Here is a 23,417-nt window from a genome sequence, read left to right as displayed (position 1 = left end):
TTCAGACCCGAGACCCAGATCCCTTGGCACTCGCTCGGGCCCGCATCTTTGCCATTTGACCCCACCTCGGGCCCGGGTGCAGCCGCAGGGCCACACCCGTGAGGCCACTTTAGACAGGACTTTCCCAGGCTTCACTCAGCATAAACTTAAAAGCCTGTGTGCCGTTTTTGTTTTGTTTTTTGTTTGTTTGTTTCTTTAAATAAGGAGGAAACATGGAGCAGCCACCCCACCCCTTTTTCGCTCTTCTGGGGTTCCTGAATTTCTCTAGGGCTCCTATCATAGTTCTGGGAATGTGTGTGGAGATGAGGTGGGATGGGTGATTAAGGAGTGCTTGAAAGGCTAGTCTGGAGGCGTGAGTGTATGGAAACTTCCTTTCCAGGACAGGCCATTTGAGAACTTGGTATCCAGGAGTCACATGAGATGATGTAGGAACGACGCAGGAGTAGAATTTTGGAAAGCCTTGCTGAAGAGAGACAGGAAATCAGGAAGAGGCCTTATCCCTTGCTTTTCTAGTCGGATGATTCAACCAGCTCTGTTTTAAGATGACTATTTTCCACATGCATTGCAATGATGTTTGAGCCTTAAAGGCAAAAGTTACATTTTGATTTACTCAAACAGAAGAAATTAGTACCAGAGGCCGCAAATAATTCCTAAAGCATAGAAACTGTACAGGAAGGAGAGTAAGTTTCTTTCTGAATTTTAAAGACCGGTGCTACCATTTCTTCCAGGATTCTTCTGGGTTGGCGTCCCATTATATGTGTCAGTGACAGAGCGTGCACATCTCTATTATTGAATTTCTCTGAACAGTAAAAAGCAAAACTCAGAGAACCACACTTGTGGTTTCATGCTGCTTCTTTAGTGAATGACAATATCATGAACTTAAACAATACTGGAAGTGAACGAGCCATGCACAGATTGTTAAACTACTTGACCATTATCTGCAAAACTCTTTGCCAGCTATACTTTGGGTGGTGAAACTCCAAAGGCCCTGAAGAAAAAATGACTTTACTTTCTGCATTAGGAAGGTAAATTTTTCCTTGGGTCCTACATCAGATCAGTAGCAGTCCATCAATTTCTTCTTTGTGGAGAATACACTGATTCCCCCCCACCCCATTTCAAGCTGTTAGAATTTGTCCTTAAGAATAAGAAAGGAGAGGGAGGCTCTTATTTATTTGTATTGCGAATGTATCAAGAAGTGCTTCTTTCAATTGTAAAGCCAACAAATAGTTTGATCATCTGCTGTGCACAGTGTACTAGACTGGCCATTGCTGTTGCAAAGATGAATTTAAACAACAGTCTCTTCTCTCAAGAAGCTCCCATAGTAGTAGAGACAACAGATTCATGAGTAGTTATATACATGGCAGCATTCTTGGACTATTAGTGGAGCACTGGGGGCGGGGTGGGGGGGGAGTGTCGCCTAACTCCACTTTCTAGACTTGATGTCTGGTTGGGTCTTTAAAGATGAGTGGGTGTTACCTGGATGAAGGAGAAGGAGGAAGTAGAAAAGTAGCAATGCAGGAAATTCTTAGTGTTTCTGCTGAATGAGGTTCTGGTTGGAGTGTTAAAGGGGACTTAGGCTACTCTAAGCCTCCCACAGCTTAGCCCTAAACCTGTTGCCAGGGGTCTAAACTCCATGACCCCTAGGGTCTGAGGCTAGTGATGTCACTGAGTAAAGTGAACTAGAGTCAGGGGATGCTGGGAGAGCTGTGGCCTGTAGATTATGTGCTCCTTCTGAAGAGGTCAGCTGCCATTCAGCTAGTGGATCTTATATGGCAGTGTAGACAGAATTGCCAAGTCTCCTCTTTTTTTTTTTTTTTTTTAAAGGGAAAACCAGAATCCATATTTTTTATCATGTCGGTTAATCCAAAACATTTTTAAAAGTTCCGATGTGGGCCAAACAGACCCCATTTACAGGTTTGCTTAGGCCACCAATAACAGATTTTGGGTGTGAATGAAGGAGAGCCATTGAAGGATTTTAGGCACAAGTACCAATCACTATGGCTGCTATCTAAGCATGAATTACAGACTCAGATCTGGTGGCAGAATTACCAGTTAGGTTATTGCAGAGCAGGAGGCAGACAATGTTGAGAGCCTGAATTAAAGCAGTGGTGGCAGGGATAGAGAAGAAGAACTTAATTTGGGAAGTTTTTGCAAGATAAAGTAGATATGCCTTGGGGATTGGGTGATGGAGCTAAGCAGCTAGAAGGAGTCAAGGCTGGGGTGACTGAAGATGGCATCACCTGCAACCAACATGGGTAGTGTAGAAAGAGTTAGAGAGGAACAGAGAGGAATGTGTCTGCTTTAGGACAGGTTAGTATGGAATGTCTCCACTAGGGTGGACATGACCTTGAGGCAGTTGGGTATGTGGATCTGGGGCTCAGAGGAGGGGGTCTGGGCTAGAGGATTTGTTGTTATTGTTGAAAATGTTGGGGTGGAAGGTTATCAAGAAAGAGCTGCCTATCATCTGGGGTTTTCATTCCTAACCACTTGTTCATTGAACACAATCCCTTCTCACAGTGTTTTCATTCTTGCTTAGGGTAGATATTAAATAACTAAGTAATGGATTATTTCATTTTAATTGTGGCAAGGGTCATGAAGGATGGGTCCTAGAGACTGTGTAAGGGAGGACCTGACCTGATGTGGTGCCTGGTGGAAGACTTCCTTAGGAAGGGGGTCTTGAACTGGCCTGAGAAACTTCAGAAGTCATTAACAAGGTGGACAAAGAGTGACAGGGAGGGGCTCTTAAGTAAGTTTACAGCTTGTCTACTAAGGTCCTGAGAGCCGGAAGGAGTATCCTGCTCTCAAAGCATTGAGAGAAAGGTGCTGAGAGGTGGGCAGGCCTTGATCACGCAGGGGTCTGTGAGCGGCAGTAAGAATTGGTTTGTTATAAGCACACATTGGGAAACCATAACAATTTAGGAACAGGGATAGTTGTTTTACCGAAAGCACATTCGAATAGATACCGAGAAAGCAACTGCAGATGCACAGATGGGTCTCCTTCCTGAGCAGCAGTAATGGTACAGGGCAGCAGCCCTTACCTCCTGTGTGTTGGCTTTCTCCAGCTGAGGCACTTGAAGCAAGGGCATTCCGGAGCCTCTTAGAGAGTAGACACATGGGACAAGACTTTAAGCAAGTGGATGATGGGACCAGATTTACATTTTTAAAAAATAATTGCTCTGGTCATGGGAGTGCTTGAGTTAGAAGTGTATATTTTCCAAGGTAAAACTGTACTACTAAATAGAGAAAACATTTTTTTAACTAAATCTTTCTGTATTTTCTTGTGTTTCATTTTAGAAATCAGGACCTTTGATATTTAGAAAAACTATGTTTAACTCTACTGAAATCAGGTTTTCTGGTAAGTACAATAAGCTAATATAATACTAACAATAGTATATAAATGAATAACATCATGTAATATATAAGCTGATATATTAATAAAACTAGTATAACATATATTTTAAGCTATGCAGATGTTTTGTTTTTAAGTGGTTCTAACATGTTCAGTGTTTCTTTTGTTTCGGTCAAGTCTTGGTTATTTTCAAGAATGGATTTTTCTGATCCTGTCTCAAGAAATGTAATATGAATCATTATTTAAAACTTATAATTAAAGTATAATAAAGTAGCCTTCAGCAAAGAAAAGTATTTCACTTCTGTGAAATTTTACTCTGAATCCCAACTTTTAAAACTAGATAAATTCCTTTTATGAATATATGAAATGTCATGATTGTGGTAAAGCCTTTGTCCCTGAAACTTTTGTAAATATGTGCATGGTCATAGAATACAATAAAAATTACTAGACACTAACATTTTAATTAGGATTTTAAGTACTGATGTGTAAGAACTATCAAGTCATAGATTTTGAGGTTTTTAATATTTTTAAGGGGTTTATAGCAAATCTTATTCACTATAGTCTAACTCCTCTTAGTGTTTCCAGTAACTTGACTAGGTAAGTCAGTTGCTAGGGTCAAAGTTTTGGAATAAGGAGTAGTTTTTTATTGGGTAGAGTTAATTGGCTTCCTGGGGATCCAAAGCCATGCCCCTTTTTTCTATCATACCGTATTCATTCATTCACAGATCATTTGTTGGGTGATTCTGTCATATGTGGGTCTTTTCTGAGGGAAGTTGGCCAGCCATGAACTAGAAAGCAGAAGTAGTTCAGAGCAGCTCATTGGTATCATAGATCATCAGTGGTGATAGTAACTTGGTAAGAGGAAACTGAAGTCAGAGGTAGGTGATGAAAAAAATGGGGCATCCGTTTGCTTTAATGAATTCAAATCTCAGTGCCTAGACAAATAAGGTTTAGAAGGTACAGACAAGCTTTGCGCAGTGGCAGTATCGTAGTCAATAAGGTTTATCTGAGGCGCAGTTATTGCTAGAAGGTGCAGACAAAAAAGTTAAATGGTGGGGGGAAGGCTATGTACCAATGAAACGTAATTTGATTTAAAAAATCAACACATAGAGGCTGCTGGGAAGATGGCAGAGTAGGAGGACCCTGGGTTCACCTCTGGTTACATGGCCACCTAGAAAACCCCCACATCGGCATAAATAATCCAGAAAGCAATTGGAAAACTGGCAGGACAGACTCCAACATAGACAAGAGGCCACAGCGAAGCAAATCCACCCCCTCCGATTGCCTTTGGCAAGATCCGGTCAAAGCAGTGCCACAAGCCTGGCAGTATGCGCACAGCCCAGACAAAGGCCAGCATCACTCCAAAGTGAGTTCTGCTCCAGGGAGAGGGGAAGATAACCACACACCAGTCTGACTGTAACCCCAGCAGTGGGCTGGGGGCAGGCAGCTGGTCTGACTGCAGGCCCCACCCACCAACAAAAGCTTCTCAGGTGACAACACAGGGAAAGTGCCCGAAGTTTAGTCCTACTTCATCTCCTATAAACATCTGGTCTGACTCAACTCAAGCTCAAGGCAGCCCACTAACAACGTAGGCAGCAGACTCTGCCCACAACAGGCAGAGAGCCATTGCAGGCTGGACTGAAGGCAAAAACAGCTCCACCACAACAGTAGGACACCCCTGTAGCAACACACATAGGAGACACCACCCCTGAAGCACCGTTTTCTGGTAAAAAGGAGACATTGCACTGCAGGACCTCTTCTTCATAAAGCCACTACTTTCAAATGTGGGAGATGTAGCTGACTTTCCAACACAGAGAAACAGATACAACAGTAGACAAAATGAGACAGAGGACTGTGTCCCAAATGAAAGAGCAGAACAAAATTAGAGCAAGAGGGGCACCTGGGTGGCTCAGTGGGTTAAAGCCTCTGCCTTCGGCTCAGGTCATGATCCCAGGGTCCTGGGATCGAGCCCCACATTGGGCTGTCTGCTCAGCGGGGAGCCTGCTTCCTCCTCTCTCTCTCTGCCTGCCTCTCTGCTTACTTGTGATCTCTGTCTGTCAAATAAATAAATAAAATCTTAAAAAAAAAAGAGAGAGAGAGAGAGAGCTACTAAAAAAAAAAAAAATCAGAGCAAGAGACCTGAACAAAATGGAGATAAGTAATATGTCTGACAGTGAATTTAAAGTAATGGTCATAAAGATACTTGCTAGAATTGAGAAAGAAGTGCAGAACCTCCATGAAACCCTCTACAAAGAGATAGGAGATGTAAAAAGAACCAGTTAGAGTTATTGGACTCACTAAATGGAAATAAAAATAGACCATGTGGAATAAATAACAAACAAGAGGAATTAGAAGAATGGATCAGCCACCTGGAGGTCAGAGTAATGGAAAGTAATCAAGCTGAGTCGATGAGAGGGGAGAAAAATATGAAAAATGAGAATAGACCCAGGGAACTCAGTGACACTGTGAAGCATAACAGTCGTATGATTGGGATCCCAGAAGGAGAAGAGTGAGGAAAGGGGGCAAAAGATTTGTCTGAAGAAATAATAGCTGAAAACTTACAGAATCTGGGGAAGGAAAGAGAAATTCAGATCCAGGAGGTACAGAGAGCCCCCAACAAAACCAGCCTGAAGAGGTCTCCACCAAGATACAAAGTGAATAAGATGGCCAAAAGTAGTGATAAAGAGAGAATTTTAAAAGCAGCAAGAGAAAGGAAAGTGGTGACATACAAGGGAAACACCATATAGCTATCAGTGAGTTTTTCAGCAGAAACTTTGCAGGCCAGAAGGGAGCAGCCTGATAAATTCCAAGTGCTAAAAGGAAAAAATCTAGAGCCAAGAATACTCTATCCAGCAAGACATTCATTTAGGATAGAAGGAGAGATAGAGTTTCCCGGAAAAACAAAAGTTAAAAGCGAAACCAGCCATGTCCCTGTCACACATTATCCCATCAGCTTGTGGGCCCCAAATTCACAGTCCAGCCATTCCCCTGCCCAAGTGAGCATGCACGGCCTGCCACCAGCTCAATGCCAAGTCAACATGACTTCACCTCAGATTGCCAAGGGCTCAAACTGGCACTTTTCCCCTCAAATTTCCCCTCAAATTCCACAAAAGTGGGCATAATTATAACAGCGTAAGGAAGCAACCCAAACAGTGACCTATTTATGTGGAATATGTAATGGATAAAAGGAGTGTGCTAGGGCTCCTGGGTGGGTAGCTTAGTTGGTTAAGCAACGCCTTTGGCTTAGGTCACATTCCTGGAGTCCCAGGATCAAGGCCTGCATCGGTCTCCCAGCTCCATGGGGGGTCTGCTTCTCCCTCTGACCTTCTCCCCTCTCATGCCCTCTCTCTCTCAAATAAATAAATAAAATCTTAAAAAAAAGAAGGAGTGTGCTAGGCTGAGAACATCTCCAGCAAGCACATCAAAGAACAATACATACAGCATGATTCTGGTTAGTAAAAGAAAGAAACCTGGGAAAAAAATAAAACAAGATGAAATCAGAGGAAAACAAACCGTAAGAGACTTTTTTTTTTTTTTTTTAAGATTTGTATTTATTTATTTGACAGACAGCAAGAGAGGGAACACGAGCGGGGGAGTGGTAGAGGGAGAAGCATGCTTCCTGCTGAGCAGGGAGCCGATGCAGGGCTTGATCCCAGAACCCTGGGATCATGACCTGAGCAGAAGGCAGACGCTTAACCAACTGAGCCACCCAGGCACCCTACATAAGAGACTCTTAAGCATAGGAAACAAAATGAGGGTTGCTGGAGGGGTGTGGGTGGGAGGATGGGGTAGCTATTGATGGACATTAAATAGGGCATGTGATGTAATGAGCACTGGGTGTTCTATGCAACTGATGAATCGCTGAACTCTACCTTTGAAACTAATATTACACTATATGTTAATTAATTGAATTTAAATTTAAAAAAGGAATCTCCCCCCAAAAAATCAATAGGTAATGTTTGTGATCAGCTAAAAGTAGACCACACTCAAGATGGTGGTATTAACATATCTAAAGAAAGAATGAGGCAGCAGAAGGGAGTTAGAAGCAAAAGCATAAGAAAATACGAGTGTTAAGTCAGGTTAAAGCAGAGGTCTAGCAGCACCGATGGGAGAGAAGTCTTCTTGAACTGTGACTGTAGGTATGAGAGGTCACTGGCAGGTGTAGGTGCAGCATCCTTCTGAGCCACCTCGTTCTGGTGTTCTGCTCATCGAGCAACTTTCAGCAACTTACGATATGCAAGAAAGTATGCTGAAGGGAGAGAGTTAATCAGTCATTATACAACCACTTTACAGTTACTATTCATTTTAAGTGAGTATTTGGGCTTTCTAGATTATACGTCTACATTGATGGTGTGGTGAAGGAGTGAGACCAAGTCTCTGTGTTCTCACAGAACCAGATTTTAGTGCTTGCAAAGCTAAGAATTAGTCCCTTGGATATGTATCTGGCTTTCTCTTAGGTGACCCCTCTTTTGCTACCCCATTCAGGATGCAGTCTTGTGGAGTCACTGCCGAAAATTTCTCAGTGTAATTCACCATATAAACAGAATAAAAGAAATACGCTATATAATCATCTCAATATGTACAGAAAAGCATTTGAAAAAAGGTAATTCCCATTTATGATAAAAACTCTTAGAATTCTAAAATTAGAAATAAAAGACTTCCTCAAACTGGTAAAGGCATCTATGAAAAATCTATAACTAACATAATGTCAGTTTTCCCCAGATTTTCTATAAATTCAATCTCAATCAGAATCTAAGCTGACTTTTATGTAGAAATTAACTAGCTGTTTCTAAAATTTATATGCAAATACAAAAAACCTAGAATAGTCAAAGCACTTTTAAAAAAGAACAAAGTTGAAAGACTTCTATCTGATTTCAGAATGTATATAAAGGTACTGTAATCCTAACAGTGTGGTATTAGTATAAAGGTAGAACGTATAGAACAGTGAGACAGATCAGAGAGCCCAGAAATATACCCACATATGTAAGCTCAATTGACTTTCAGTAAAGGTGCCAAGGTTAATTCTTTAGAAAGAAGTTAGTCTTTTCAGTAAATGATGCTGGAACAACTGTATCTATACTGAAAAAAATCTCTTCTCTTACATTGATCATGGATTTAGACATTGTCTCCACCTCTCTGTCCTTCCCTTCTGGGACTCCATTTGCCCTTATGTTAGACTGCTTGATATTGTCTTATAGGTCACTGAGGTTTGTTAATTTTTTTTAGTCTCTTTCTCTGCTTCATTTTGGATCTTTCTATTGTTTTGTCTTCAAGTTCAGTGATCTTTTCTTGTCTAGTATTTAATCTCATTTAATCTCTATTGATCTTATACAGTGAATTTTTTACTTGAATATTGTATTTTTTTAATTTCTAGAAGTTTGGTTCCTTTTTTTCAAATATCTTCTTTCCCTCCTCAGTATTTTCATATTTTCCTTTACATTGTTGAGCATATGGAAAATGTTTATAACAACTGTTTTAATATTCTTCTCTGCTAACCATCTTTGTCATTTCCACCTTTGTCATAATGACTAATCTATCATGATTATGAATCAATTTTTTCTGCTTTTTATATCTGATTTTTGTTTGGATGGTGGATGTCATGAATGTTACTTTTTTTTTTTTTTTTAGATTTTATTTATTTGAGAGAGTGAGAGAGTACAATCAGGGAAGGGCCAGCAGGAGAGGGAAGCAGACCCCCCACTGAGCAGGAAGCCTGAGGAGGGGCTTGATCCCAGGAATCTGGATTGTGACCGAGGCAGGTGCTTAACTCTCTGAGCCATTCAGGTGACCCATGAATGTTACATTCTTTTTTTTTTTTAAGATTTTATTTATTTATTTATTTATTTATTTATTTATTTATTTGATAGACAGAGATCACAAGTAGGCAGAGAGAGTCCAATGCAGGGCTTGATTCCAGGACCCTGGGATTATGACCTGAGCTGAAGGCAGAGGCCTTAACCCACTGAGCCACCCAGGCGCCCCTGAATGTTACATTCTTAAGTGCTGAGGTGTTGTACTCCTTTAACAACTTTTTTCTGGCAGACAGATAAGTTTCTTTTGGGTCAGTTTGATCCTTTCCAATTTTATGTTTAATTTCTTTTAGGGTGGACCTGGAGTAGCTTTACTGTAGGGCTAACTTAGCACCACTTCTAAGGTATGACCCTGCTACATTTCTCCGAATGCTTGGTATATTTAATGAAATTAATATATATTAATGTCCACGCTGGTTAGTGGAAGCTCAAATAATTCCCAGCCCTCTGTGACCTCTGAGAATCACTGGACTTCTTCCTATGCAAGGGCTGGCTACTATACAGACAGGCTCAATGGTATCCCTGTCCAGATTTCATTTACTTTTTCTCTAGGCAGCTCTGAACTCTTAGGTGTTCTGCTTCAGTAGTTCTACCAATCTCAGTCTCAGGTTGGATTCCCTCTGGTTACCAGTCTTCAAGATGGCTCACAGTGATCCCTGCCTCCTGGTTTTTGTGACTTTATATAGTCCTCTACCATATTATATTAAGGTTGGTCTGACCAAGAGAATATGGCAGAAGTAATGGCATATCGCTTCTGAAACTAGGCCATAAAAGATACTGTGGCTTCTTCTTTTCTCTCTCTCTCTGATGACCTATTCTAGGGAAAAGCAGCTGCCATGTTGTGATAACACTCCCATAGAGCTTTTTCTAATTCTAGACTTAATCCTTTTCAGTCTTTCTAATCATGTTACCCTTCTACCTGAAACATACAGTAGTGCTTTGTAATATTCAAAATAAAGGAAAACTCCTTAGCAGAGCACAGTACCCCTTACAACTTTCCTCCAGCACTCTTTTTTTTTTTTTTTTTAAGATTTTGTTTATTTGACAGAGAGGAACACAAGCAAGGGGAGTGGGAGAGAGAGAGAAACAGGCCTCCCGCTGAGCATGGAGCCCAGCGTGGGGCTTGATCCCAGGACCCTGAGATCATGACCTGAGCCAAAGCAAATGCTTCACAACTGAGTCACCCAAGCGCCCCTTCTCCAGCACTCTTACCCAGCTTCAGCTCTTCCCCCTTTCCCCAGTCTGTGTTCTGACTATAGCCAACTATTTTGTGGTGTTCATGGACATTTGCATACTGTTCCCCTCTCTTCATCATCTAGCTAATTCCTGCTCTTCACTTTAAAGGCCGCCTCCTCCAGTAAGCCTGTTGGTACCCCTTCTTCATGCTGTTCTAGACTATGTTAGGTGCCCTGCCCAGGGCTCCCTTGACCCCCTGTTCTCAGACCCTTATTCTATCAAAGGTGCCTATTTAATTGTTAACGCTTCTCTCCCCAGTACCTCTTATATCAAGGACAGGAGTTGTTCTAGTTTACCGTTATGTCTCTTTCTGACACACAAGGGATGCTCACTCAGTACTTTTTGAGTAAGTCAGTGACGAGAACAGTTTAGAGTGACTTTAGAGTAAGCGGTGACGGCATATTCTGTTACTCAGTTGATTTTTAACTCTATAGATTTAATATAGCGATTATATGAATAATATTATAACAACTTTTGGTTAACTAAAATAATTTAATTTAATGAATTTATCTCATTTTACAGTGACTTTGGGAGAAATTAGGTAATATTTTACTCACTATTTCATTAAAGTAGCCTATTTTAAATTGCATTCTTGAAACCTTAAGCTTATATTGGAGCATATATATGATTACTGTAAAACGAAACTTTCTTTTTCTAAACAGTTAAGTCATTCAGTTGTTCTGGGCCTGTGAAGTTTGCCATAGAGTGGCATTTGAAGCATTATAACTGCCAAAATGAATATTCTAAGCTGGAGGTAAGTAAAATGCAAATTTCTAGTGCATATAAAACTATGAAGGGGGGCTCCTGCATTGGGCTCCCTGCTCAGCAGGAAACCTGCTTCTCCCTCTCCTGCTCCCCCTGCTTGTGTTCCCTCTCGTGCTGTGTCTCTTTCTGTCAAATAAATAAATAAAATCTTCTTTAAAAAAAAAAGCTATGAAGGAAAAATTATGAGTATAAAGATTTATTAGCTCATCAGGTGAGGAGGCCAGAAATATAGATTGTAGTTTTGAAAGTGCCACAGATTTATTTTCGGACTTGGGCAAGAAATGCTCTAATTGTATCAAAGTATATGCTTTCTGAGGAGGAAACATCTTTTCGTTTCCTTTTGTCTTATGAAAAATGTTAATGAATATTTAAACCAGATATGTAAGAACCATTAATAAAGGGGTTGTGGGTCCCATACAAATAAAAATCAATGTAGTTTAAGGAAGTAATGTAAAATTTTTACTTCATCCAAAAAAATTAGTTATAGGGCACCTAGAACTTTAGGGAGGCTGAGTAGCTTTAGTGAGTAGAAGCAGATTGCAGGGAGGTGAGAAGAGAAAAGGAGACCCCCAGGGAAGGGAGGGGGAGCATGTGAGAGGAGGGTGTCCACTGGGCTCCTGTGTCCTTCAGCAAGGTGTTTCTTTTGACAGTGCTGATGGTTGCTTACAGCCACTTCCTTGTGAGCTCCTACCTTGAATGATGCATAGGTTTCCATACTTTTATCTGTATTATCTTTTCATTTGGGATGAAAGCTACCATTTTCCTCAAATAGTGCCTTTGTGACTTTATCCCCAAATATTTTACCCCTTCATTCTAAATATTTCAGTGTGTGTTTCCTAAGAACAAAGATATTCACTTAGATTACACAATACAGTGATAAAAATAAAGGAAATTTAACATTGATACAAAACTATTATCTAATAGTTTTTTTTTTTTTTTTAAGATTTTATTTATTTATTTGTCAGAGAGAGAGAGAGCATGAGAACAAGCAGGGGGAGTGCCAGGTAGAGGGAGAAGCAGGCTCCTTGCCGAGCATGGAGCCGAATACAGGACTTGATCCCAGGACTCTGGGATCATGACCTGAGCTGAAGGTAGACACTTAACCGACTGAGCCACTCAGAATTCCCTAATAAACAATGTCCCCTAAACATCCTTTTTAGCAGTTTTTTGTGGTTTTCCTGGTATAAGTTCCTGTCCAAGATCACACTGCCATTTCTGCAGCTTTTTTTTTTTCATCTTTCCTGACATTGATATATTTGGGGTGTACAAACCATTTATTTTTATAAAATGTCCTTCGGTTCCAATATTTCTGATATTTTCTCATGATTAGTTTAGGTTAGATTAGTACTGGCTTGTCCCATTTTTGGTAATGCTAACTTTGATCAGTTGGTTAAGGAAGTTTCTACCAGGTTTCTCCACTATAAAGTTACTACTTTTCTCTTTGTTGTTAACAATAATTTGTGAAGAAATACTTTTGTATTTGTATGTGAATATCCTGATTTTTTTTTTTAAGATTTTATTTATTTATTTGTCAGAGAGAGAGAGTATAGGCAGGCAGAGAGGCAGGCAGAGGCAGAGGGAGAAGCAGGCTCCCTGCAGAGCAAGGAGCCGGATGTGGGACTTGATCCCAGGACACTGGGATCATGACCTGAGCTGAAGGCAGCCACTCAACCGACTGAGCCACCCAGGCATCCCGAATATCCTGACTTTTCATCAATCCTTGTTTTAATATCCTTTGATTCTGGCCTGATGAATCAGTTATTGCTCTGATGATTGCGGAATGGTGATTTTTCTAATTCCATATTTTCTTTTGCTTTGTTAACATTCTGCCATCAGGATGAGCTCTCTCTTTTCCTTTTATTTTACCTGTCAGTCATTTAACTGAGCAATCATCAGCATGGACTCATTGATTTTTGCTTTGTTACATGGGTTATAATATATTATGATTTTAAATTTATTTTGCTCAAATTGTCTCCTATTTGGCCAGTAGAAGCCAACTTAACCTTTTCTTGATGACTGGAAGCTGCCATTAGGAGCCTGGTTTTATTCATTCATCTTTTTTTTTTTTTTTTTTTTTTTTTTTTTTTTAAAGATTTTATTTATTTGACAGAGATCACAAGCAGGCAGAGAGGCAGACAGAGAGAGAGAGAGGGAAGCAGGCTCCCCACTGAGCAGAGAGCCCGATGTGGGACTCGATCCCAGGACCCTGAGATCATGACCTGAGCCGAAGGCAGCAGCTTAACCCACTGAGCCACCCAGGCGCCCTATTCATTCATCTTTGATGTAACCTTCTTTGTGGTAGTTAAATGCTGGTTTTCTTTCTCTCTAAAATCTTTTATATGTGGAATCAAATGAAAGTAGCCTCAGGTCAAAGTATTTTTTACTTCTCCGTATACCATTTCCTGTGGTAATACCTTAGTCACTTTTCTTCCTCTAAGATTATGCTTATATTATGTGTTACTGGATCTGAGTGACTTGGAATGGCTAACATGTTATGATTACCTTGTCATACTTAAAATTATATCCAAAACATTTTTCTTTTCAGTACTCTGTATGTTTTCAAGTGCTCCAAACTGAATAAATCTTTGCTATCATTTAGATACTAAGTTTTACTTATCTTCTTCAATAAGAAGTATAGAAATAAATTATAACGTAGTATTTTACCTTGGGTAGGAGGAGCTATCACAAAAACAGGATCCTAGTGTTGATGAAGACTTTTGTGGCCATTATTTCAAGAACATTGAATGTTGGACAACAAAATATGAAAACTTAGACTGCAACAGTGACTTGCAGGTGTTTCCCTCACTGACTGTGAGTATCTGTCTTGCCATATCAAAGTAGAATGTACTTTACTCCCAGTGAATACAAGTATTAAATTCTATTTTATCAATATTTTGATAAAGAAAGGTGCTTATTTTGTTAATTTTAAATGTTAACAAGTAAGATCCTGGCACCATTACTCCATTTCGTTGTACCCTTTACAGAAACACCCTTGAAAAAGAACCCTTTCATCATTTTTTCCTGGTCTGCTGTCAGTTCCTCCATCATTCTCTCTCTCTGTCTACTCCAGTGAGACCTTTGCCCCCATCATTCCATCAGAATACCTAGTCACGCTTACCAGTGAGAAAGCTCTGTCAGCTTCCTTGGCTTATCAGCAACCAACCTACTTGAACACTCTTTCCTCCCTTATGCACTTACTTCCTCACAGCCTGGAAGATTTGATTCTGAAATGTTAACAGCAGTCATCCATGGGTTGTGAGGCTATGGGTCATTGTAACTTATATTTTTACTCTGTAAATTCTGAAATGAAAAATTGAAAGCAAGTTTTTGGTGAAAATAATAAAGGTGTTTTTAAGATTTGTAATAATGAATACGTAAAGTTTTTATTTTACTAAATTTATTTAGTTAAATTTATTAAAAATAAATTTATTTTATTTTATAAAAATAAATTAATTAAATTTATTTTATTACAAATAAAAACATAAAGTGTGCATAGCAGAGGTGTATGGCTTGATGAATTTTCAGAACCTGAATACATCAGTATAGACCCAGATCAAGTATAGAATATTTTAGCCCCTAAACCTCCCCCGCAATACCTTCCCCACCAAAGGTAACCACTATCCTGATTTAAACAGTAATTTTTCAAAAGCAGGATTTTTTTTTTACTCATGTTTGGGCTATAAACTTTTTTACTTTTAATTTTTTCTGGTTCTTTACTTTTTTCAAAGCAATTTTTCTTAATTGTTAAAGCAGTTTTCCCCATAGAAATTCAGCAATATAAAATGGAATTGTTTTATTCTTTTTTTCCAGAATAAGGAACTAATTACAAATACCAGAAATGTTTCAAACCAGGAAAGATCAACAGTGAGTCATTTTATTTGTTTTTAAATCAAATGTTTACAAGTTCTGGTAAGCCTGAAAAGAATCTGTGATGGATAGATACTTGGAGAGCAATATACAGTAGGGTGATTAGAAGTAGGGGGAGAAAAAGAAGCATTATTTCAAATAGTGTATTTTTTTATGTGTATCTGTATGAATTTTGTGTTTACTTATTTCTAACTTTAAAAATTCCTTTGAAGTTGTAATTTAAGGTTAACTTCTTTGCTACCTTTCTTTCAAATGCCTAACATAACAATGGGCTGGTCCTGATCATCATTAAGGATGTAAAGAAATAGGAACCATGAATGTAGCTCCAGGGGAGAGAGAATTTGGTATTTGGAGGAATTCCTAAAAGTCAAAAGACCAAGAGGTGAAGAGGCTTGGAAGCAGTTGAGCGTAGGGACAAGGTGGCTTTAGGAGGGCTAAACATTTGCTTTGATGCCATGCCTCTAAGTTTCTAAGTTTCTTAAAGAGTGGTTTCAGAGTGGAAAGATGTTCCACTCTGCAGTGGCTGGGACAAAACTATGCTCTGCACAGACTCTGTTGCAGGTGGAGTAGTAGGAAACAAAAGGGAAGGATAGGGAATATTCTGGAAGGATGAATGTGAAGTTTGATCCAGTTATGTGGGACATTGCAGCATTCCTAGGCATTACAGGGGGCAATTTCATTTCCTGACAGGACGGCTAATAACATAGATGTTAGGGAATTTAAGTAAGTGAACCTATGTTCTGAATCTGTACAGCCTTTCTAACAATGTTACCTTACTTCTTATTCCCCCAGTTCAGTTTAAAAACAGCCACATTTAACAACTGAATGCTTGATATTAGAATGAAATATGGGAAGTGTAATATGAGAAAAAATATTTGAATGATATTATTAAGTAAAACATAGAATGATAGCTTTCGGGGGAGATCCTTTAAAAATATTAAAAGGGGAAAAACTGAACAGTAGAAAAAGCATTTTTCTTCCTCCATTGCTTTGGGTCTGAGAGGGGCAGGTATAGGGGCAACCCTTCCACAGTCTGCTATCCTTCCACTATCTACCATTTCTTTCCGTTGTTTTAAAACAGTAAAAAGTAACCCTGTTGAATTACTGAAAGTTGTTTTAAAATGTGGTGGACAGTTGCTTAACTGTAGCTTATATAGCAACTTTAAAAAAATAACATAAAGGATTTTTTTCCCCTGTTTCAGGATGTTGTAGCCAGAACACAGAGAGATGGGTTTCATATCTTTATTGTTTCTATCAAAACGGAAAAAACAGATGCAAGATGGAATTTGAATGGTATAGTTAAACTGCATGCATTTTTGCTGTCTGCTTTTACTGTATTCTATATTTTTGTCGTTGACCCAAATCTACATTTTTTTCTTAAAAATGTTGCTCAAGGGGTGCCTGGGTGTCTCAGTGGGTTAAGCCTCTTCTTTCAGCTCAGGTCATGGTCTCAGGATCCTGGGATCAAGCCCTGCATTGGGCTCTCTGCTCAGGAGGGAGCATGCTTCTCCCTCTGCCGTGCCCCCTGCTTGTGCTTTCTCTGTCTTTGTCTCTGTCTCTCTCTCAAATGAATACATAAAATTAAAAAAAATTATTTCTGTTAATAACAAAAATAAATAATCTGTTTATTTAAAAACTTTATGCTTATCTTAACTGTAATATTTTTTAATGGATTGGAAATTTTAAATTAGGGTAAATTTTTAAAATTTCAAACCATAGTGGGATATAAAATTCTTCATCCTTACAGATTTAAAAAAGAATTTTCTAATATAGAAATGGGTAGGCAACATTTTAGTTGTATTTGAGGTAGATTATATTGTCTCATGAAAATGACCATCATCGGAGGTTTAAAATTTTTATTTTAAAGCATCTGTGTATAGCTTAGGAGTAGAAGGAGCTTATCTGGCAATTGTGGCTTCTGTGGGTCTGTGAGGTCCCCGCCCACCCCCGTCCCCCAAGGTAGGCCCGCTGTGTCTCATTAAGCTCTGTGGTTCCTCTCCTAGTACCCAATGCAAGAGTGGGCTTACAAAAGGCAAATTTTTTCTTCGAAGACTTTTATTAATCCATTTGACAGAAAGAGATCACAAGTAGGCAGAGAGGCAGGCAGAGAGGGGGAAGCAGGCTCCCTGCTGAGCAGAGCCCAATGTGGGGCTCGATCCCAGGACCCTGAGATCATCACCTGAGCCGAAGGCAGAGGCTTAACCTACTGAGCCACCCAGGCGCCCCACAGAAGGCAATTTTTAAGAGAATGAATGCTTTCAGAGATCTTAGAATTGCTTCGGCTGTCATTTTCTATGAAATTATTTTTAAGATTTTATTTATTTATTTGTCAGAGAGAGAGAGAGAGCGCAAGCACAAGCAAGAGGAGAGGCAGGCAGAGGAAGAAGCAGGCTCCCTGCTGAGCAGGGAGCCCTATGTGGGACTTATCCTAGGACCCTGGGATCATGACCTGAGCTGAAGGCAGATGCTTAACCAACTGAACCACTCAGGCATCCCTCGGCTTTCATTTTCTAGAGTGAGTGTCTGCTGGACCAGTAGTAGTCAACAGTATGTGAAGGTCCTGGGCATTTGCAAACTGCTCAAGTTCATCCACTAGGAGCACAGAGGTGAAGATAGTCTTTGTCTTTTAAGAGTTGCACAGTCCAGTGGGAAGGCAGAAAGTACTGAGCGGACACAGGCATTGCTTCAGAGGAGCCAGAGAACTGGTGTATGACAGGGGAAGCCGGTGGAGGTGGCTGCTCTGGAAGAATGGGAAGTTGGGCCTTTCCTAGAGATGACATAAGGGGCCAGAGAAGAGAGCCAGGGACATTGGGGCCACTCTGTCACCTAGACTGTGTGTTCCTCTCACCTTCCCAGGTATTACGTCTCTTCCCCTGATACCAGCAGGCAGTTTGAAGACCCCACCAGTTAGTAACTGGAGCAGTTACTGAGACAGTTTGGTTCTGTGTTTGGCACCCCGCTTATAATTGTTGCCTTGTACAACAACCCCAACCAGATGCTTGAGTCTGATACTTTATCCCAAGTTACATTAAGGAAGATGGAGTCCTCAGTGAGGTCAGTGACTCAGCATGGGGCCAGTCAAAGGCCAGTACTGCTCTGCTGTCTGCCTAAGATCAGACTTGGTCCAGTTTGACACCAGCATGCGTACAAATAAAGGTATCTTGATGAGCTGACGTGCCAGTGACTAGTAATTATCCAGCATTTTGTGTGTGCTAAGTAAAAATTCAGCATTTGTTAGCTCAGTTTGTACTCTTAGAGCCTTCTGGGAAATGAGCTTACATTTAAAATGTAATGGGTCATTTATTTCTTTATTTTCTTTATCCCCATCTTCACCAGTTTCTCTTTCTATGATTGGGCCTCATGGATATATTTCTGCATCAGATTGGCCTCTGATGATTGTGAGTATTTCTTATCATTTTTTCCTTTTTAAAAAATGAATTTTTTATCCTAATTGGTAATTTTAACAATTTAAAGAGTTCGTGATGGTATCCTTTAGTAGCTAATGCTTTGGCATACACTCTATTTCTGATTCCAGAGTGACAGGAAAATAAAAGATTAGATAACTTGAATGAAGAAGTGTCCATTTTCAAATGATCACAAGCCTCAATTGACTGAATTGCTTTTCTTCCTACAGTTTTACATGGTGATGTGTATCGTTTATATTTTATATGGCGTACTCTGGCTGATGTGGTCTGCCTGTTATTGGAAAGATATATTAAGAATTCAGTTCTGGATCGCAGCTGTTATTTTCCTGGGAATGCTTGAAAAAGCAGTTTTTTATTCTGAATATCAAAACATCAGCAGCACTGGGCTATCAAGTAAGCTGTGACTCTCTTTGTAAATGCAGTACGATCCAGGAAACCCCTAGCATTTGTGAGCAGAGCTGTGGGAGGCCTCCTTTGTACAGTGGTTTGGAAATAATCGCATTAGAGATGAAGAGGACGAGAGCCACGAAGGGAATGTCAGAGTGGGGCTCTGATCTAGGCTAGCAGATGACTGTCCTCATTTTCTGTTCCCCTGCTTTCCTTCACTTTCCTCCTGGGGAGAAGAAAACTCCCGTTCCAGTGATTGACTTAAAACAGCAAAAGTTCCAGACAGGGGCACTTTAGGTGCTACTAGTCCTTTTAACATATTTCTCTGTGTTTTCCCCATATTCTTTCTTCTCCTGTCTCCTCCACAAAAGAAAAGAAGGAAAATTGGACCCCAGGGAGTAAAATCAGTAGTGCGGGGATGGATGGTGCCTGCAACCATCTAGTGTTCTCTGTCTCCTCACTGTCACAGAGAACCTCACGTGACCATTGGAGGCCTCGCACAGTTTACTTAAGGAAGGCAGGGAGTTGGGCATCTCAGATGTGTGTGTCAGATTTCTAGAAGGTAGTGTGCAAAAAGGCCAGAGAAGTAAAGGTACAGTTGCATCACCAAAACTTTGGAAAGGGAGGTAGCTCGAAAGGGTTGAAAGCTCTCAGGAATGTGCTTCTGAGTGATCCATTAAATTAATCTTTGTACTGACTTTCATAGGGTGTGGTTATGTCTACTATTTATTTTTGTAATACTCCAGAAAAAAAAGAAGAGTGCGTTGGAGTATAGATGAAATGGATTTGGCATAATGTTGATAATTATTGAAGCTGAGTATTGGGTACATAGGAGTTGATTATACTGCTTTCTTTATATTGGGGAATATTTATAATATTCCAAAATGAAAGGATGCGTACAAGATAAGGAAGAAGGGACAAATATCCGGGGAGGCATAATTAGAGGTCTTTTTATACCATGAAAAGTTTTAGTGCTGTTTACACGCATGTGTGTGTGTGTTTGCGTGTGTGTCTTTGCTCTGAACCGAACCAGGAGGGGTGAGGCTGCCGCTCATGGTTGATGGGGAGAACATTCTTGAACATTAAGTAAGGCAGTTGAGCTCCTTTGCTTTTAGTGGTTGTCATCTCTTATCTAGGGAAGGTACAGCGTGGCCTGACTGTCAGTGAGGAGCGGCAGCCTAAGATACATGAAGGGATGAGAGGCCACTTGCCATCCTTGGGGACTTGAAGCCCTCTTTCTGAGATGACACAAGAAGGCCTTGGAAGAGAAACCACAGGCTGCTGTTGGTGTCTTTGAGGAGTCCTGTGAAAAGGAGAGGTGCCAGAAGACCGCAGGGCTCCTGCTGTTTCTCATTTTCCCAAGTGGGAAGGAAGCCTGTAACCCAGGCTGTCTTGCTTAGCACTGATCCTGGAAGGATAGACTTTGGAAAAAGCGCTGCAGGGACAGGAAACAGTGATTGTTGGACCCAACATGGGGACCTTAAGGATAGGTCATGTCACATTGACTTGCTTTGTGCTGCTACACTTAGTATAGCTGGACTTCTTCAAAGTATTTGACAACTGTGATTTCTTGTAGACAAGGTGGAGAAATGTAAGCTGAAAACTGGCTATGCGACCATGCGTAAAGGGTTTGTGCACGTAACTACCCGTCAGCGTTTTGTTAGTGTAGAGCTGTGTTGTCCAGTGTGACAGCTATAGACCACATCTGGGTGTTTGAAATTAAAATAGCAGCTTACTTCCTCAGTTGTCCTAGCTGCATTTCAGATGCTCAGAGCCACATGTGGCCAGTAATTACTTTATTGGTAGATGTAGAACATTGCCATCATCCCAGAAACTCCTGTTAGACAGCACTGGTCTGGAGCAATGGTTCTCATCCCCGGGTGTACATAAGCATCACTGAAGAACTTTAAGACAATACTAGGGCCAGAGGCTGTGGTTGGCCTAGGCCTATGAATTGGTTCTGTTGAGAGGCGTCCCATGTGATTGTAGTATGCACATCCAGGATGGAGAACCACTGGGTTAGAGGGAGGTTTTGAATAATGTCTGCCTCACAGGTTTCAGACCTTGTTGCTGGTTTCTCCTTATGATCCACTTAATGTTCCTTGCAGACCTATGCATATGCAGAGAATACTCGCTAAAATTTCATGGGCAGTGTGATGTTGACAGAGTTGTTAATACTGGGGGTATAGATAATAATTTTAGATGGACCCTTCTCACCTGGAAGTATTTGAAGTATCAAAGAGTTTTAGTATCCTGAATGGAAAGGTGAAACTTAATAGGCAAGACCTTGATCTTGGGGTTGAAGTACAAATCACAGCAGAACCAATGGGAAACTTTTAAAGGATTTAAAGGGTGAAGCTGATGAAGAGTAAACTCAGCACGGGCGATTATAGGATGGTTGCCTTCCACTAGCTCCTACAACCTTGGTAACAGCAGGAGGACTAGCAGTGAAGACGTGGAGGTTCCTGTTTGGCAGGTCTAGCTGTACCAGGAAGGTTGTATAATCGCTTTCCTCCAAGGGGGAAATAGTCCAGACTAAGCAGCTCATGAAGGAATTTGAAAACACACCACCCTTAACCATTTGTCATCCTAGATCTCTTCACATTCCACATGCTGTCTTGGAGGGCTCAGCCGTTGTTTTCCTCCTGAAGTTTAATCTCCTGGCCCGATGTTTGTCCTGAGCTGCAGACCTAGTAGTTGGTCACGTGCTATTTCTTCTGAATGCCTTACAGACTTCTCAGTCTCTGTATGGCAGAAAAGGAACCCACCTTTTCTGCCCTTGTACTTGACTCACTGTAGTCCAAACTAGACTGGCCGAGCCAGTCAACCTTGGCGCCATCCTCTTGCCACCCTCTTCCTTTCCCTCTAGTTCCACATCTGTCTGCAAAGCATTTGATAAGGTCTCTTATGATTCCTTGTGGATAAGTTGGAGAATTGTGAGCTGAAAACAAAAATAAGTAGGTAGATTTACTACTGGTTTCTCAATGTCTGTCTTGTTTTTTCTGTCTTCCCTGCCAGCACTGTGCTCTCATCATCTCTTACCTAGATTTCTGGAATAGCCTCCTTAGCATTTTCCTTGTCTGTCACCCAGTTCCTTTCCAAGCCATTAAGTAGAGCAATCTTGGTAAAATAAAGTGGTCAGTTTTATTCCAAGAGTCAGGAGACTTCTTTGCAAAGGCCATATAGTAAATATTTTTGACTTTATGGGCCATCAGTCTCTGTTTCAACTAGTCAGCTGCCATTATAGCACAAAAACAGCCACAGTCAACATGTAAACAAGTGGGCATGGCTATGTCCCAATAAAACGTTATTTACAATGGCAGATGTAGGGCCAGATTTGGCCTATGGGCTATAGTTTACCAGTTCCTTTTTTACTCCCTTGTTAACTGTCACTGACTTCTCACTGCCCTTAGCATAAAATCCAGACTCATAACATGGCCTGAAAACCCTGTGTGATTATCCCTGCCTCTCTGACCACCTTTTTTCTTGACGTCCCTCATTGCACTGTGCTGCAGACATCCTGAACTTTGAATTCTTGCAGTATGTTTTACTTTTCCTCTTTTCTCCTCTGTGCCTTTTCATGTACCTTTAATTTTGCTTTGGCCCTTATTTCCCCCAAATAGTTAATTTTTACTAGTCCTTGAAATCCTGACTTAGATATTACTTCTTCTGAGAACCCACTTGTACCTCCCTCAGGTGTGGATTAGGTTAGCTTCTTCACAGTCCTGGGAGATACTGTGTTGCCTGTAGCACTCATCACGCTGAGTTGTGTTGTTGTGTCTGTTTACTTGTCCTAACCAGAATATAATCTCATGAGGGCAGTGATCATGGTGTCTCTTTTCCTATTATAGTCACACAGTAGAGGCATAAGTGAATAAATGATGAAGGCAACTTGGAGAAAAGAAAGCTCTAGAGGACCTTATGGTTTTCAAATATACACAGGACAGAAAGAGTGATATAGTTCTTTGTAGCCTCAACGGGAAGAAAAAGAACAGAGGGAAATTGAGGGAGACAGCTTTTAGATTGATGTATGCAAGCAGTGCCCAATAGTGCTGGCAAATATGGGGTCAGTGAATTCTCCAGGAGTAACAAATTCCCCTCCACTGAGGCTTTCAAACATCAGATGGATTAGTTGACCTTTAAAGCAAATATGGCCAGTTCATCTGGGGTCCGAATGTAGTTATACACAGTACATATTTAGAATTTTGGTGGCAGGCCTCTAGATGTATACAGAATGAATTCTTTTCTTTCCTCCCCACAGCCCAAGGTTTATTGATATTTGCGGAGTTGATATCTGCAGTTAAAAGGACATTGGCTCGCCTCCTCGTGATCATTGTGAGTCTGGGCTACGGCATTGTGAAGTAAGTACTGGCGTGTTGGAAAGATACCGAGCTTCCAGCCTTGTGACTCCTCCCATCTACATTATGAGTCTGTGAAACTGGACACATCTCAGTATCATCCTACAAACCCCGTAGGGAAACACCTGCAAGAACGTGTTTTTAAGGGATTTCCATGTACTGACCACTTTACACTGTCCTCAGATACAGATCTTGAATTTGAATTTCAGTGGCTTTTTTT

The 23,417-nt window shown here is 40.6% G+C and overlaps 1 protein-coding gene across 2 annotated transcripts in view; it reads left to right on the top strand.

Annotated features, from left to right (window-relative positions):
- Positions 1–23,417, top strand: part of TMEM87B (transmembrane protein 87B) — a 53,457-nt gene that overhangs the window by 500 nt on the left and 29,540 nt on the right. For both annotated transcript variants that reach the window (XM_080812663.1, XM_080812664.1), the window contains exons 2-9: positions 3,295–3,355; positions 11,058–11,149; positions 13,834–13,971; positions 14,971–15,024; positions 16,230–16,320; positions 18,364–18,425; positions 18,662–18,845; positions 23,101–23,200. In XM_080812663.1, the coding sequence (XP_080668789.1) occupies positions 3,295–3,355; positions 11,058–11,149; positions 13,834–13,971; positions 14,971–15,024; positions 16,230–16,320; positions 18,364–18,425; positions 18,662–18,845; positions 23,101–23,200 (782 nt within the window). The remainder of the gene's footprint in view (positions 1–3,294; positions 3,356–11,057; positions 11,150–13,833; positions 13,972–14,970; positions 15,025–16,229; positions 16,321–18,363; positions 18,426–18,661; positions 18,846–23,100; positions 23,201–23,417) is intronic.

This window comes from Martes martes (genome assembly GCF_963455335.1).
Source record: "Martes martes genome assembly, chromosome: 9".
Taxonomy (NCBI): domain Eukaryota; kingdom Metazoa; phylum Chordata; class Mammalia; order Carnivora; family Mustelidae; genus Martes; species Martes martes.
This window is presented reverse-complemented; position numbering and strand designations above follow the sequence as displayed.